The following is a 13080-nucleotide window of genomic DNA, read 5'->3' as shown; positions in this document are numbered from 1 at the left end:
TTTCATTTTAGTTATTGAACTGTTAATTCTTTGTTAATAGTATAACAGATAAGTTGCATTAATTGTCCCCATATTTTTTCGTTTTAAATAATTTTTTTCTTTTATGTTCTTTTAATTTTTTTATTTTGTACTTCTCCATTTGTTTTCCTCTATTATCCATTTGTTTTAAGTTAATTTTCTATGTTTTCTATTTGTTGAACTAGTCCTTATACTTTTTATTCTTTTGAATAATTTAATTTTTGGAGTGAGATAAGCTTGTGAACTAGTTTTAACAAATAATGACATAAAAAACTACGTTAAAACAAATGAATGAGGAGGAAAGCAGAGGGAGAAAGAAAAAGAAAAGAACATAAAAGAAAAAATTTAAATTGCCCAAAATGAAAAAAAAAATAGGGACCTATTGTAGAATTTAACCTAAGATTTTCGTTTGAAATAATGATTCAATGTGCCACATTAGCTTACTATTAACGGTAATTAACGACTCAATGACTAAAATGTTACAAGATGATAATGTAAATGATTAAAACTTAACATTTCAAACATAAGTGGTTAAAATGTAACATGAGACAAATAAAAGTGACTATTTTAATATGTATTAATCACTGTTAACTTGTTTTGGACTTTGCTTATTCATTAAATTAAACATTGAATTGACTATGAGGGTTTTTTTATTAGAATTGTTCCATTTTCTTTTTCTTTGGCTAAGTTCCTTAATTGGAAGGGAGATGGAGATTTTACTTACACAAAAGGAGTAGGCCTTCTATCATTCGGTACTCTTTTGAATGCATTTACTACCCACCACTTTTACCGACAATGGATTACAAATAAATTTGTTCTCAATTTAGCAACATCAAATATTTTTGAGATTTTAAAGTCTTATTCTAGTATTGCTATTATTTGCATATAAAGAATAGTAAATATAATCATAGTAAGTGTGTTGGTTCCCCATTATTCTCTTTTCTTATCATTGTTTGAAGAAATAGAAATGGGTGGGTTTAAGTTGGTGTATAGAAATATCAGTGAAACAGATGGTTGAAGTCATCAATTTAAGCACATATAATTCTACCTTCAATTCAATTTTGAAGTCTGATTTTGGGGGGGGGGGGGGGTTCTGTCACAAAGATGACACATTATCAACATATCTAATCAAATCTAATTAAAAATATAAGTTCTGATGTACAGCATAGCATATTTTAAATTTTGTATTGCAACCAAAACTAGTGTCATCCCTATCTTGCCTTTTATTTTAAGTTTGGAAAATTTGTTGCTTACTGGATTGCCATCCAAGAACTCCGCAAGAAACAATAATAAATAAAGCAAGCAAGCAGCTCAAGTCAAGGCACAAACAGAGACAATCTTTAATCAAAGGGGTATTTATTTCACAAGCCTACCTTTAATCAAATAATTAAACAAGGGCCAATATTGTCATTTCGCATTTTTAAATATGGACCCGCTTATTAAACATGGGGTCCATAAAATATAATCGCTAGTCCCTCTCTTTAAGCTGTATATCGCCGCGTGGCTCCTAATGGTCCCCTCTTTCAGACCACTTATAATATTTTTTAACTTTAAAAAATGCAATGCTTACCTAAACCCTTTTCTTTAAGGATAAAAAGCAGCAATTTCATTAAAAATATTTGTTTAGAGGAAATTTCCTGAATGCTTACTTTTTGGATAATATATAATCTAGTCCCTCAATTTGTCCATTTGTACTTAGTTGGTCTTAAGTTTTTGGACCTAATTGGTTCATGAACTTGTATTCCGTCAACCAAGTTGGTCTCTCTATTCTAACACCATTAGTTTGTGCTGACATATCATTTCTAGCCAATCTGGTGGTGCCACATGGCAACCTCTTAGAACGCCACGTGACAAACATAATTTATATTTTTATATTTTTTAATTTATGTTTGCCACGTAGCACACTAGAAGAATGTCATATGGCACATCCAAATTGGGTAGCAGTGCCATGTCAGCACAACTAACAGTGTTAGTGTGGAGGTACCAACATGATTAACAGAATACAAATTCATGGAGCAACTAAGTCCAGAAAAACCTTAAGGACCAACTAGATACAAATGAACAAGTTTAGGAGCCAATTATTTATTAACCATTTTTTTAGTTTAAATAATCTCGGTCACATCTCTATAATTATCATGATCTATAATGATATTTTATTACACTAATCAATTTTATATACCATTTATAATAACTTTTCATCTATAATAGCAATAACGCTCTAATAACTTTAATAAATTAATTCTATCTTTAAGTAAAATAAAGTTAATAAATTTTAGTTAAATATTATTTCAATACAATAATTAAACTTTATATAAGTATATTAATTATATTTTATTAAATAAGAATAAACTTTAATAAATGAAATTATGTGTAATTTTATTAAAGATATACTTTAATTCTTACAAATTAATAATATATTTTGAAGATTTAAAATTTTAAATATGATTTAAAATTTAAAAGATATGCAAGTCTTTAAATGCTATTACAAATGTATAACAATTACCTCTTTATAACATTTATAATTTTGATAAATAAATGAGACTGTTATAGGGAAAGTTGAATGTATATTACAATCATTTACCAAGACAGATATTTATAGATGTAAACAAAAATTCTAAACTATCGCGAATTAATTTGTACCTACAGATTTTATCATTATACTAATGGTTTAATCAATTTTTTTTTATCCCCATATGATGACTTGATGATCAATGGTGTTCACAGCCCGAGGTGTGGCTTGGATTAAGTCACATTAATTGTTCGAACTTTACTCTATAATTCAAAAAAATCAATATTTTTTTTGAGTTTGTAGTTTATATATTGTCATTATATAAATTTAAATATTAACAATGGGTTGTGACACGTCACTAAGAATAATTAATCATTAAAAATAAATATAAATAAATTCTGAACGTGAAATAATGTGGTTTACTTTTGTTGAGAAGCGCATGAAATGCCACTTTTGGCCCTAATAACCCAATAATTAATGAGTTACTTGATTAAATTGGAGAGGTAAAAGCAGAAGGAATTTCAAATCGGTCAAGATCCAAAAATAAATAAAAATACGGATTGCTTTGATCTATACTTCTTGCTTGCATAAACAATTAAACAACCTTGAACTCCACCCCACTTCCATTAATGTTTTTACTTCAGTAATCTCCAAAGCTTGGGAGTAATAGAATATTAGCACAGTAATTTCTTTCTCCATATCACTTTTCTTCAAATTTTTGGATCCCTAACTAAAATAATAGAATAGAGTTTTAGGTTCCTTAAAATTTAGAGATTTTTTTTTTGTTCTTTAAAAGTTGGTAAAAAAATTTTTGGATGCTTAAAAGTTAAATTTTTTTGGGCTCCTTAAAAATTGGAAAACAATATTTTAGACCTCTTTCAGCTTTGGGTCCTGCTGGACGACTACATATCCAGACGACCCCCAAGATCAGGCCTAGTTTTATCAATAGGGTCAAGCAATGCAGCAAGAGACGTTATTCAATATTTTTAAGATTTATTTGGAGAATTTTAATTTAATATTAAATGATACAAGTTTAAATTGATAAAAAAATATAATTGGTTGGTGAATTTCTTATACAAAATTATCTATACTATATATATAATTTTTGTGGATTTAGTCTATTTCCTATAATTTGATCACTTCTATTCTTTTACTTTTGAAATGTACAAAATTTTTCATCATTTATGTTAAATAATTTGACATTAAACACATATTTTACATGGTTTAACATTTTTCGTATTAAAAAACATATAAAATATTTATCAAATTCTAAAGAAGAAAATGTGCATGTCATTAGAGATGAAGAGGTTAAATTACAATTTTATCACTACATTAACATGTAATTTAATAAAATTTTAAGAAACTAAATGATAAATCTACCATTTAAGAGTCATATCACCATATGTTTTAAAATCAATAGAGAGAGAGAGTTTGGAGATAGAAAAGAGCCGTTGGAAAAATGGGAATGAATAGAAATGAGAAGCAGAAAGATGAAATCTACCAAAAAAAGGAAACACATAGTATAAAACCTTTTATAGAATTCCCATCAAAATTTCAATACTCGAGATATTTCCACACCAAAAATATATAATTAATGTGGTTATAAAATGCAGAAAATTAATTATTGTGTTTACTCTCTAGTAAATATATTGAAAAATAAAATGATTTTTAATGACTAAAAGAAAAATCTGAAAAAGAATATTCATTAAAATGAAAGATGGTTGTGGAGATACATTCATTAAGGATGCTCGTGACTGACAAACAAAATACAGGGAGATTGTGGAGAATCCCACCACTTTTTAACCTACTTTGCATCACTTTCATTTTAACTCACAATTTAAAATATACTACGTACTTTTTCAGTATATTTAACAAACCCAACAACTTTCTACTCTTTAAACATTAAAGAGAGCATGGCCTTCGCTTCTTATCATGAATTTCACAACATTTTATTGATTAATCCAGGGGTAAAACTTTCGAAATGAAGGTTCATTTAATGGGTGAACAACTGTGGATGGAGGTGAGGGATAGAGGCTCTAGAGTTCTACTATGAGTTTGGGGAATGATACAAGGGTGACGGGTGGATTTTTCATTCGATAAGTCCATTTTAGTTTAACAAACTGATCGCTTGATGAAATATGATAAATTCAATTCTCAAACTAAATCAAATGTGGAACTTAAGATCATATGTGAATTACTTGAGCAAGTGGTGTAAAAAGTTCAACTAATAACTTTCAAGTGTTATAAATATGGTATTTTAATGTTTCACAATTATGAAATACTCTAAACATGGATAAAAGATATTGAATTTACCTAAATAATGTTGAAGTTGACGAAGACCTCAAAAAGTAATTTTATGTTTTTCTTCCATGCAATATTCTGCCAAGGCAACAATAATTGAGATGTTCTCGCTCCTTTTTTGGCTAATGAAAAGGAAGTTCCAATGTTTAACACTTTCCCATACTTTCTTCACCTTCCATTGAGAAAAAAAGAAACTCCATCCTGCATTTGTATTCCTGGGCCAACAAAATGGTTAATAAGGCCATTTTATTTGTGGGGTATTCATATTCACAAAAATCCTGTCGTTATTTACTTCCAAAAATAGGACTCATCTATGTTCCTCTCTGTTGGGTTTAGGTACCCCAAATAAATAAGACAATTTTAAAACCATATGAAAAGCAAGGGCTGCCCCCAAAATTCTACCATCTTTCGATATTAAATTAAGGTTCCTTTGGTAATAGTAAACAAAAACAAAGGCCATTTATGTCTATTAGATAATTAAAACATACTAAATCTGAAACACTCTGTTACTTCCCATTGGCTGAGCCTACAAAGCCTTTCTCTCTTTAATTAATCTCTCTCTCTTCTTTCTATTTTAATCTTTCTCTCTGACCCTTTATTCACTTGCAATCAACACCACCACCACCATAATCAGGACTGAAACACATGTCGAAAGAGAACTGAAGAGAAAAAAAAAGAAAAGAAAAAAAAGAAGTGAATTGGAAGTGGAGAGACAGAGAGGTAGGGTGGTGATTATATTTTTGTTCTTGTTCTGTTTTTGTGATGTTCTAATTGATGATATTCCTTTTCAGTGAGTGGCTCACCTTTTTTGTTGTTTTTTTCTCTCCCTCATCAGTGTTTATCTTCTACTAAGTGCTCTGGTTTCAAGATTACAAAAATGGTTTTCTTTCAGTTTTGATTGTAAGAGGTGTGTTTGGAGAATCTCTTCTTCTGTGTCTCTGTTTTCCTCTGCTTTTGGAGCAGCATCTCTGATATCCTAGCAGAGGGAGAACTTGTGTTTCAAGCCAATCAAATTCTTGGGATTCAACTTTGAAACTCTTAAAATAGATCCACATAAAAATAGTTCGTGTTCCTTGGCGATCACTTTGTTGTATTAGATGAAGCTTTCCGAGAAAAGTTTTTCTAGAGCTACTTTCTTGGGAAACAAACAGAGGCTTTGGTTATTTCTAAGTGGGTCCTTCAACTCGATCTGATTGAAATCCCCTTGACAAAAAAAAAAAAATCTAATTGGGGGTTTTCAAAATTCTTGGTGGCTAGAGTTGTTTTAGAAATAGAAATTGGAAAGGAAAATGGAGTCAGATCTTCAACACCACCACCACCACCATCATCTCCTTGACTATCATCAATCTCAACACAATCAAAAACAGATGAACTCTGGGTTGACGAGGTACCAATCTGCACCTAGTTCGTATTTTTCCAACATTTTGGACAGAGATTTCTGCCAAGAGATTTTAAATCGGCCTTCCAGTCCCGAAACAGAACGAATCATCGCAAAGTTTTTGTCGAGTAGCGGTGATGCTGCCGGTGGCGGTGATGCTAATACGGAGACCATTCCACCGCAGAATCTTTGCACCGCTACGCAGAGTTCACCTGTTAGAGAAACATCTGTGAAAATCGAGCAGTCAGCGCAGATTATGACGCCAACTAATAATCAAACAGGGCTTATGCAGCAGCCTAACTATTCCTCTGCTTCCCAGAATTTTTATCAAAGCCAACCTCCACAGTATTTGCTAAATCAGCAACCATCAGCTTCAGCTATGGATTACACCACTCCAAATCCAACGGGGATGAAGATGGGTGGAGGCAACAATTCCAACCTTATTAGACACAGTAGCTCACCTGCAGGGTTATTCTCCAAAATTAACATTGAAAACAGTAAGTGGCTCTGTCCTTAGGTATACATTCTTCATCAAGTTTTTTACTCGGTTCTTTTCTTTCGATTTCCCGGTTAATGAAGAAAAATATTGAAAAGTCACAGGGGCTTCTTTCCAGAATATTATTTTTCTTCTGTTACCTTCCATTGACCAGTGGGATTTCATTTAAAATTTATGAAATAATCAGCGGAAAAAGCTTCTTTCAGTAAAATGAGCTCATAATTGACTCTTTTATGGGGGGAAAAAAAGGCTGAAATTTTTAATCTACTAGACCAATCAAACGAAGCAGCATGACGAGGAGTTAATCAATTAATACTATATAAACCAATCATATTAAAATCACCATTTTCTTTGTTCTCTTTTTAGGATTTGATAAATATGATTGTCAATTCCATTTGTTCTGAGTTGACTTGTTACAAGTGGTATTTTTTTTCTCTTTTCTTTTTTTCCATTAGCCTTGAGAATTTGGGGAGATATTCCTGTGTGTAAAAGCTGAGAATGACTGTGGAAGTGTAATAAAGTTGCAGGCTACGGAGTGATGCGGGGAATGGGAGATTATGGAAGCGTTAATAGCAGTAACAGAGAAACAACGTTTCGTTCAGCAAGCAGGCCACCTACACCCTCTGGGCTGATGACTCCAATTGCGGAGATGGGGAACAAAAGTATGGGTCCATTTAGCTCCGAAAATGCTGGATTTGGTGAAAATCGTCCCAACAATTATTCCTCAGGGCTCCCGGTTACTTCTTGGGACGATTCCATGATGATTTCTGATAACATGTCAGGCATAAAAAGACTGAGGGAAGATGATAGATCACTTTCTGGCTTAGACGGAGCTGAAACTAAGGTGCCACATCTCTAGCACAATCTCACTTTTTTTTTCTTACATTCAACAATATTCTCATCTCATTGTAATTCCTTTTTTTTTTTTTTGATAGAATGCAGATGGCGGCAACCATCGTCCTCCGCCACTTTTGGCTCATCACTTGAGTTTACCAAAAAGTTCAGATATGTCTGCCATTGAGAAGTTCCTGCAGTATCAGGATTCTGTTCCTTGTAAGATCCGGGCCAAAAGAGGCTGTGCCACTCACCCTAGAAGCATTGCTGAGAGGGTAATCTTTAAACCTTTTTCCTTCCTTTTATTTTCCCATTTATTTCATTTTGCTTAGGGTTTGCATGTATACGTGTAGTCTATTGAATTGTACAGGTAAAGTTTCATATATCGAATATTTTCAATTTATTCAAATCAAGATAATAACTTTAGTTTTGTAAATTCCTACTCTCTTTGTCTCTCTTTATATATACACATAATTAATGACATTACATGCAAGATAATGACTTTTTTGTTTGCTGAAAATAGAAAACCTAAGATGTTAACTTTAAATTATGTTTGATGTTCAGGTGAGAAGAACCAAAATAAGCGAGCGAATGAGGAAACTACAAGACCTTGTTCCAAACATGGATAAGGTACAAAAATTTCTTCATTTCAAGATTTGCTTCCTGCTATGGTAAAGAAAAACATAACCCCACGTTTTATTTTCATGTTTGCAGCAAACAAACACTGCAGACATGCTAGATTTGGCCGTTGATTACATCAAAGACCTCCAGAAACAGGTCAAGGTATGTTGTCATTAATCTCTTGAACCACAAAATTCGACGCCTACAAATTTATTTTAACCCATTGCGTACGGTCTAGATTCATTCATTTCGTCATGTTTTCCATGTTTCAATATTTTCAGTCACTGTCGGATAGTCGTGCAAAGTGTTCTTGTGCCGCACAGCAGCAGCAGCAGCAGCAATAATATATAAAGTAAATAAAAGGGAACTTTGTGGTTGTTTTGACTGATTATTATGTTTTTATGCATACAACAACCATATTACTTCCCAAAAAGAAAAGCAGATACGAATGCTAGCAAAGCAGGTCGGTCTTTTGCGCTCAAAAAACTTGATTAAAAAAAAAGATATTCAGTGAGGCATTTATTATGTGGATTGGAAGTGCAAGAAGCTCTGCTCAAAGCTAGCTAGCTGAAGCAGATATTGATAAATGCTATGGTAGATGAACTGATCTAGCTGTATAGTAACCAAATGATTTTTATGGTGTAATGATTATGTTTTATGTAGGATTTTTTTTTTACATATATTTTGCTGCCGAATCTAACTCCCCATGGCCCTGTTTCCACGCATGCTTGCATTTTTCCAATGCACATTATTTAAGTTCATCTTTCAAATTTTTTCACGAATTCCCCCTAATTGGTATCATCTTGAGTTTGGGTATAACCAAACTAAAATTGGATTAACTTTTGTATATTCTAATATTCGAATTCTTTTACATTAAAACTTTTTTAACACGCTAATAATTTGTATTACTTTTTCACATTGTTTTTATCCTTTTTTTTATTATCAAATTTCATATTATATTTTTCACAAAAACTTTTTTTTGGTTATTATATATGTATGATCCAGTAGTGTGATGGGTGGCAAATGCTCCACCGTATGCACACCTTTTTCTATGGATTAGTTGTGGCATTAAGTTGATGGAACAAGACATGGGGGTGGGGGACCTGCCTACCATTTTTCGGGCATCAATCGTGGAACATTTAGTGACACTCGTCTCATCCGTCACCGATATTCATTCAAATTTGTTTACTAGTGTGTGTTTTTTTTTCCCTTTCTCCCATTAATTAAAGTCCCGAAATGGCTTCACATCTTATTTTCAACTAATTTGGTTTGTATGTGCTCTCTGCTGGCCCTTCCAATTTTCCTCTTGGTAAGTTAAGCCCCACCACTTTAGGTGTCTAATACTGAAATTGAATATATGCATTTGCTTTTATACGGGAATATATTTTACATAATTTTCTTTCACACTCGCATCGTGTATATGTGAGTCTAGCAGTCTACATAGCGGTGAGAATATGATTATGTAAAACTATAATAAAGTCATCTAAAAGAAATTATTATTTTTACTGAAATATATGAGGAGCAAATGGAGAAGAATGTGGAGAGTTACTGTTTACACTAGTGCTAAATAGAAAATTTTTCATTTAAGTTTCTTATAGTTTCTAAATTTATAAATTAGTAATTGTAAAATTATATTTTGACCTCTAAAATAATAAAAATTGATTTAGTCTTTTAAAAAATAAAAATATAGATTATTAAAATAGTAAAATTATATTTTTATTATTGTAAAAATATACAATTTAATTTCGATTCCTTCAAAAAAAAATTTTAATTTAGCCACTGGTCTACACAAAGGTGAAAGTATGATTGCATAGGGAGTCTTACGGTTAAAGAGGTTTGGTAAGTTTTGGATAGAGTTGTTCATCGGCCGGGTTGGGCCCAGAAAACATTCGGCCCGCCTCCTAGGCCTGAGTCCGGCCAGACCTGAAATATGGGCCTAAAATTTTGTCCAGGCTCGGCCCGGGAATAAAATCCTAAGCTCGAGCCCAGCCTGGCCCGACCCAATTTTTAATAAACACCAAAAAATAATTTTAAAAATAAAAAAATAAAAGTATTTTAAAAATATTTTAAAATTAAAAAATAAAAATAAAAAATATATTTTTATTAAATTCGGGCTGGTCGGGCCGAGCCTGGACCAAAAAAGTGGTGCCTGAGGTCCAGCCTGTTTTCTAAATGGGCCTTTTTTTTTTGCCTAAACTCATATTTTGAACCTATATTTTTACTCGAACCCTCCGATATTTCGGGCGGGCCGTCGGGCCGGGCGGCTATGGACACCTCTAGTTTTGGATCAAAAGAGTCTTACGTCCCTATGGTAAAGAAGACGAATCTTTACAGGTAGAGCTGGTTTTTCGATCCTCTACGAGCGTTCATGTAAGTTTAATCATGGTTTGCTTAAGTGACAAGGCAACTTTCTAGCCATACAACGATTGGACTTGCCTAAATCTGGTGAAATTCCACGTCCTGTACATGCATCAAGAGAGCTTAACATCTGTTTGAGTAAGGTATATTGAAAAAGCTTTACGTGTTGAACATACTATGCACCAATAAAGTTCATAGTTCATGAGATACGATATGAACGACAAGACAACCTCACATGTTAATTTTATTAATTTTTATTTTTAAAATATTTTTAATTAAAAAATTAATTAATTGTTAACGTGGGCTACCATGTAGATGCCGCGTAAGTAAGGTTAACAAACGTTAACTTTTTATCTATTTTGGGATGCTTTGACAAACAATGTAAGGTCAATGGTTAAAAAAATAAAAAATTAAATGTGGAACTAAAATAATTTTTTTATAAAGTTGAAGGACCAAAAAATCATCATACATTTTCTTATATACTTATGAAAAAATATATATTTTATCAAAAATGAAAATTCATTACTCATAAGTCGTAATAATCGCTTTACAATTATCAGTCGCATCTATCACTAAATTATATAAGTTGTAAAATCTTACATAATGCATTGTAATAATTAAAATAATTGCAGCTGAATGACTTTTGTTTCTTTTTGTATGACACCTAAATTAGACTCTGATATTTCTTTTGTAGGTATCTTGGCCTTTTTTGAGATTTTTGGAGTACATTGCATTAACCCTAGTCTTGGAGCATCCAGTCACCCACTCCACTCCATTCCAAGATGTGCTGTCACTTAGTTTTTGGCTTGAAGTGTAAGGAAATGTGCTGCATGGGTTTTACCGTCGTTGTTTGGTGAATTTGGCTTCACCGAAGTGAAGTCATCTTTTAGTGGCAAGGACTTGGAGATGAATGTTCCACTGCTGAGAGACTCGGTGCTCTTTTCTTTTTTGTTAAAGGTGAAGTGGGAATTTGATGTAAAGTAATATTAAGCATGGACTTATTGAAGCAAACTTTAAAATAATGCATAATTTCGCATTTTAGGTGGTTCAAATTCAACACCGATGGCTTAGCTCCACACCACAAATGATGGTATCTTGACTTGAGAGACGAGACTGGTAAGTGTTTGATGTTGTTTTCCATTTCGTTCAAATGCAGCCACCCCAACTTGGTGGAGCTTCTAGGCAGGCTCTACCCATTAAGGAAGCTATTTTCCTTATTCTCCAACTATTGCAGCTGGCAGCTGGCTGAATTCACATCCTCTCGTCGTCCATTCAGACTCTTTTACTTGGTAATTTTATATATTTGGATGGATTTGTTTTTCCCCCATTTATTTGTGTGTGTGTGGTGCATGACGGAAGGTCAACTATAACTTGAGTGAGTGTTAAGCCATGTAAGGAAAAGTGATTGATCACATGCGTTCAAATAAATGATGTTAAGCTATTTGGTCCTCAAATTGGTGGGCATTTTTAATTATTTGAGTTTAGAAAGTAGTACTCTTTACAAACTCCTGCGATCATGTGCAAGGGAGAAAGTACTTGTTTGATTATGAGGCTAAGGAAAACATACGTGGCTAAATATAATATCAAACCTCAACCAAGTCATATCATATACAATAGCTACGGTTGTATGTGTGTCTTCACGGTTTAGATTTTTAATTTTTAATTTTTTTTTTTCAATTTACAATTATGAGATGGACCAAATAACAAGTTTATGTTGTACACACAAACAATAAAAAAATAAGAAAATGTATACCAGTGTTAGACATTGATTTCACCTTTTAAAAAGGGTGAGTGGCTATCTATTCACTTTGATGAAAGATATCTCCTAACATTACAACCTTGTTTTATAATTTATTTTTATTTTTTCTCTAAATCTACAAAATTTTCATATTTATAATTTGCATCTACTAGTGTCACAAGTTGTGGATTAAAGTCCACGATGAATACTCCAACAAAACTAGAATTATCGTAGTTAATGTAAATCAAGGGATAAGATTGAATAAAATTTAAATCTTTTAGGATTTTTATCTTGCAGATAGACACTAATTTTAATCGTTGATATAATTCAATTTGTACTATTGAATCTGGGGAGCTCAATTATAAATAGAGGTTTTCCCCTCATTTATAATCATACCTTGCATTTCATTCAAAGTTATTGAATATTTTTTAGAGCGTTTACTCAAACAATTGGTGTGCTATTATTTTATTGTAGTTTTTCTGTTCGATTCAAGACCTTTTATCTTTTCGAGTTGCTTCCATTTTATTTCAGAGTAAAGAAATCTCTTTATAAATTCTATTATTCAGAATTAAGCCGACTTAGATGAATTTGAAGTAAAGATGGAACAAATTATCCAAAGTAAGTTCTAATCTCCTTAGAAATGGGTTTTAATTTTTATTTATTTGTCAAATCTTATTTATTACATCTGATTAGATTAATCAAGTATTAATTTATTGGTAAAATGATAATTAATATTAAGAGGATGAATTTTTTGTCTTTTATATTTTTACAATCTTTAATTAAAAAATTTAATAAGATTTATATATAAACGTTTTATTACTCCACTT

At 32.0% G+C, this 13080-nt stretch overlaps 1 protein-coding gene across 3 annotated transcripts; it reads left to right on the top strand.

Moving 5' to 3' along the window:
• The first annotated feature begins 5341 nt into the window (after positions 1-5341).
• LOC105770138 (transcription factor bHLH122) lies at positions 5342-8837 on the top strand. Of its 3 annotated transcripts, XM_012591209.2 has the most exons (7): positions 5344-5548; positions 5664-6703; positions 7224-7546; positions 7638-7811; positions 8101-8166; positions 8251-8319; positions 8439-8837. In XM_012591209.2, the coding sequence occupies exons 2-7, from the start codon at positions 6118-6120 to the stop codon at positions 8499-8501; spliced, it is 1281 nt and encodes a 426-aa protein (XP_012446663.1). In that variant the 5' UTR covers positions 5344-5548; positions 5664-6117; the 3' UTR covers positions 8502-8837. The 3 variants fall into 3 exon arrangements, with proteins under 3 accessions (XP_012446664.1, XP_012446663.1, XP_012446662.1); XM_012591210.2 differs by having other exon boundaries at positions 5342-6703; positions 7230-7546; XM_012591208.2 differs by having other exon boundaries at positions 5344-6703.
• The last annotated feature ends 4243 nt before the right edge of the window (positions 8838-13080 follow it).

Source organism: Gossypium raimondii, chromosome 5, assembly GCF_025698545.1.
Source record: "Gossypium raimondii isolate GPD5lz chromosome 5, ASM2569854v1, whole genome shotgun sequence".
NCBI lineage: Eukaryota > Viridiplantae > Streptophyta > Magnoliopsida > Malvales > Malvaceae > Gossypium > Gossypium raimondii.
The sequence above is the reverse complement of the archived record's forward strand: the minus strand, read 5'-3'. Positions and strand labels throughout refer to the sequence as shown.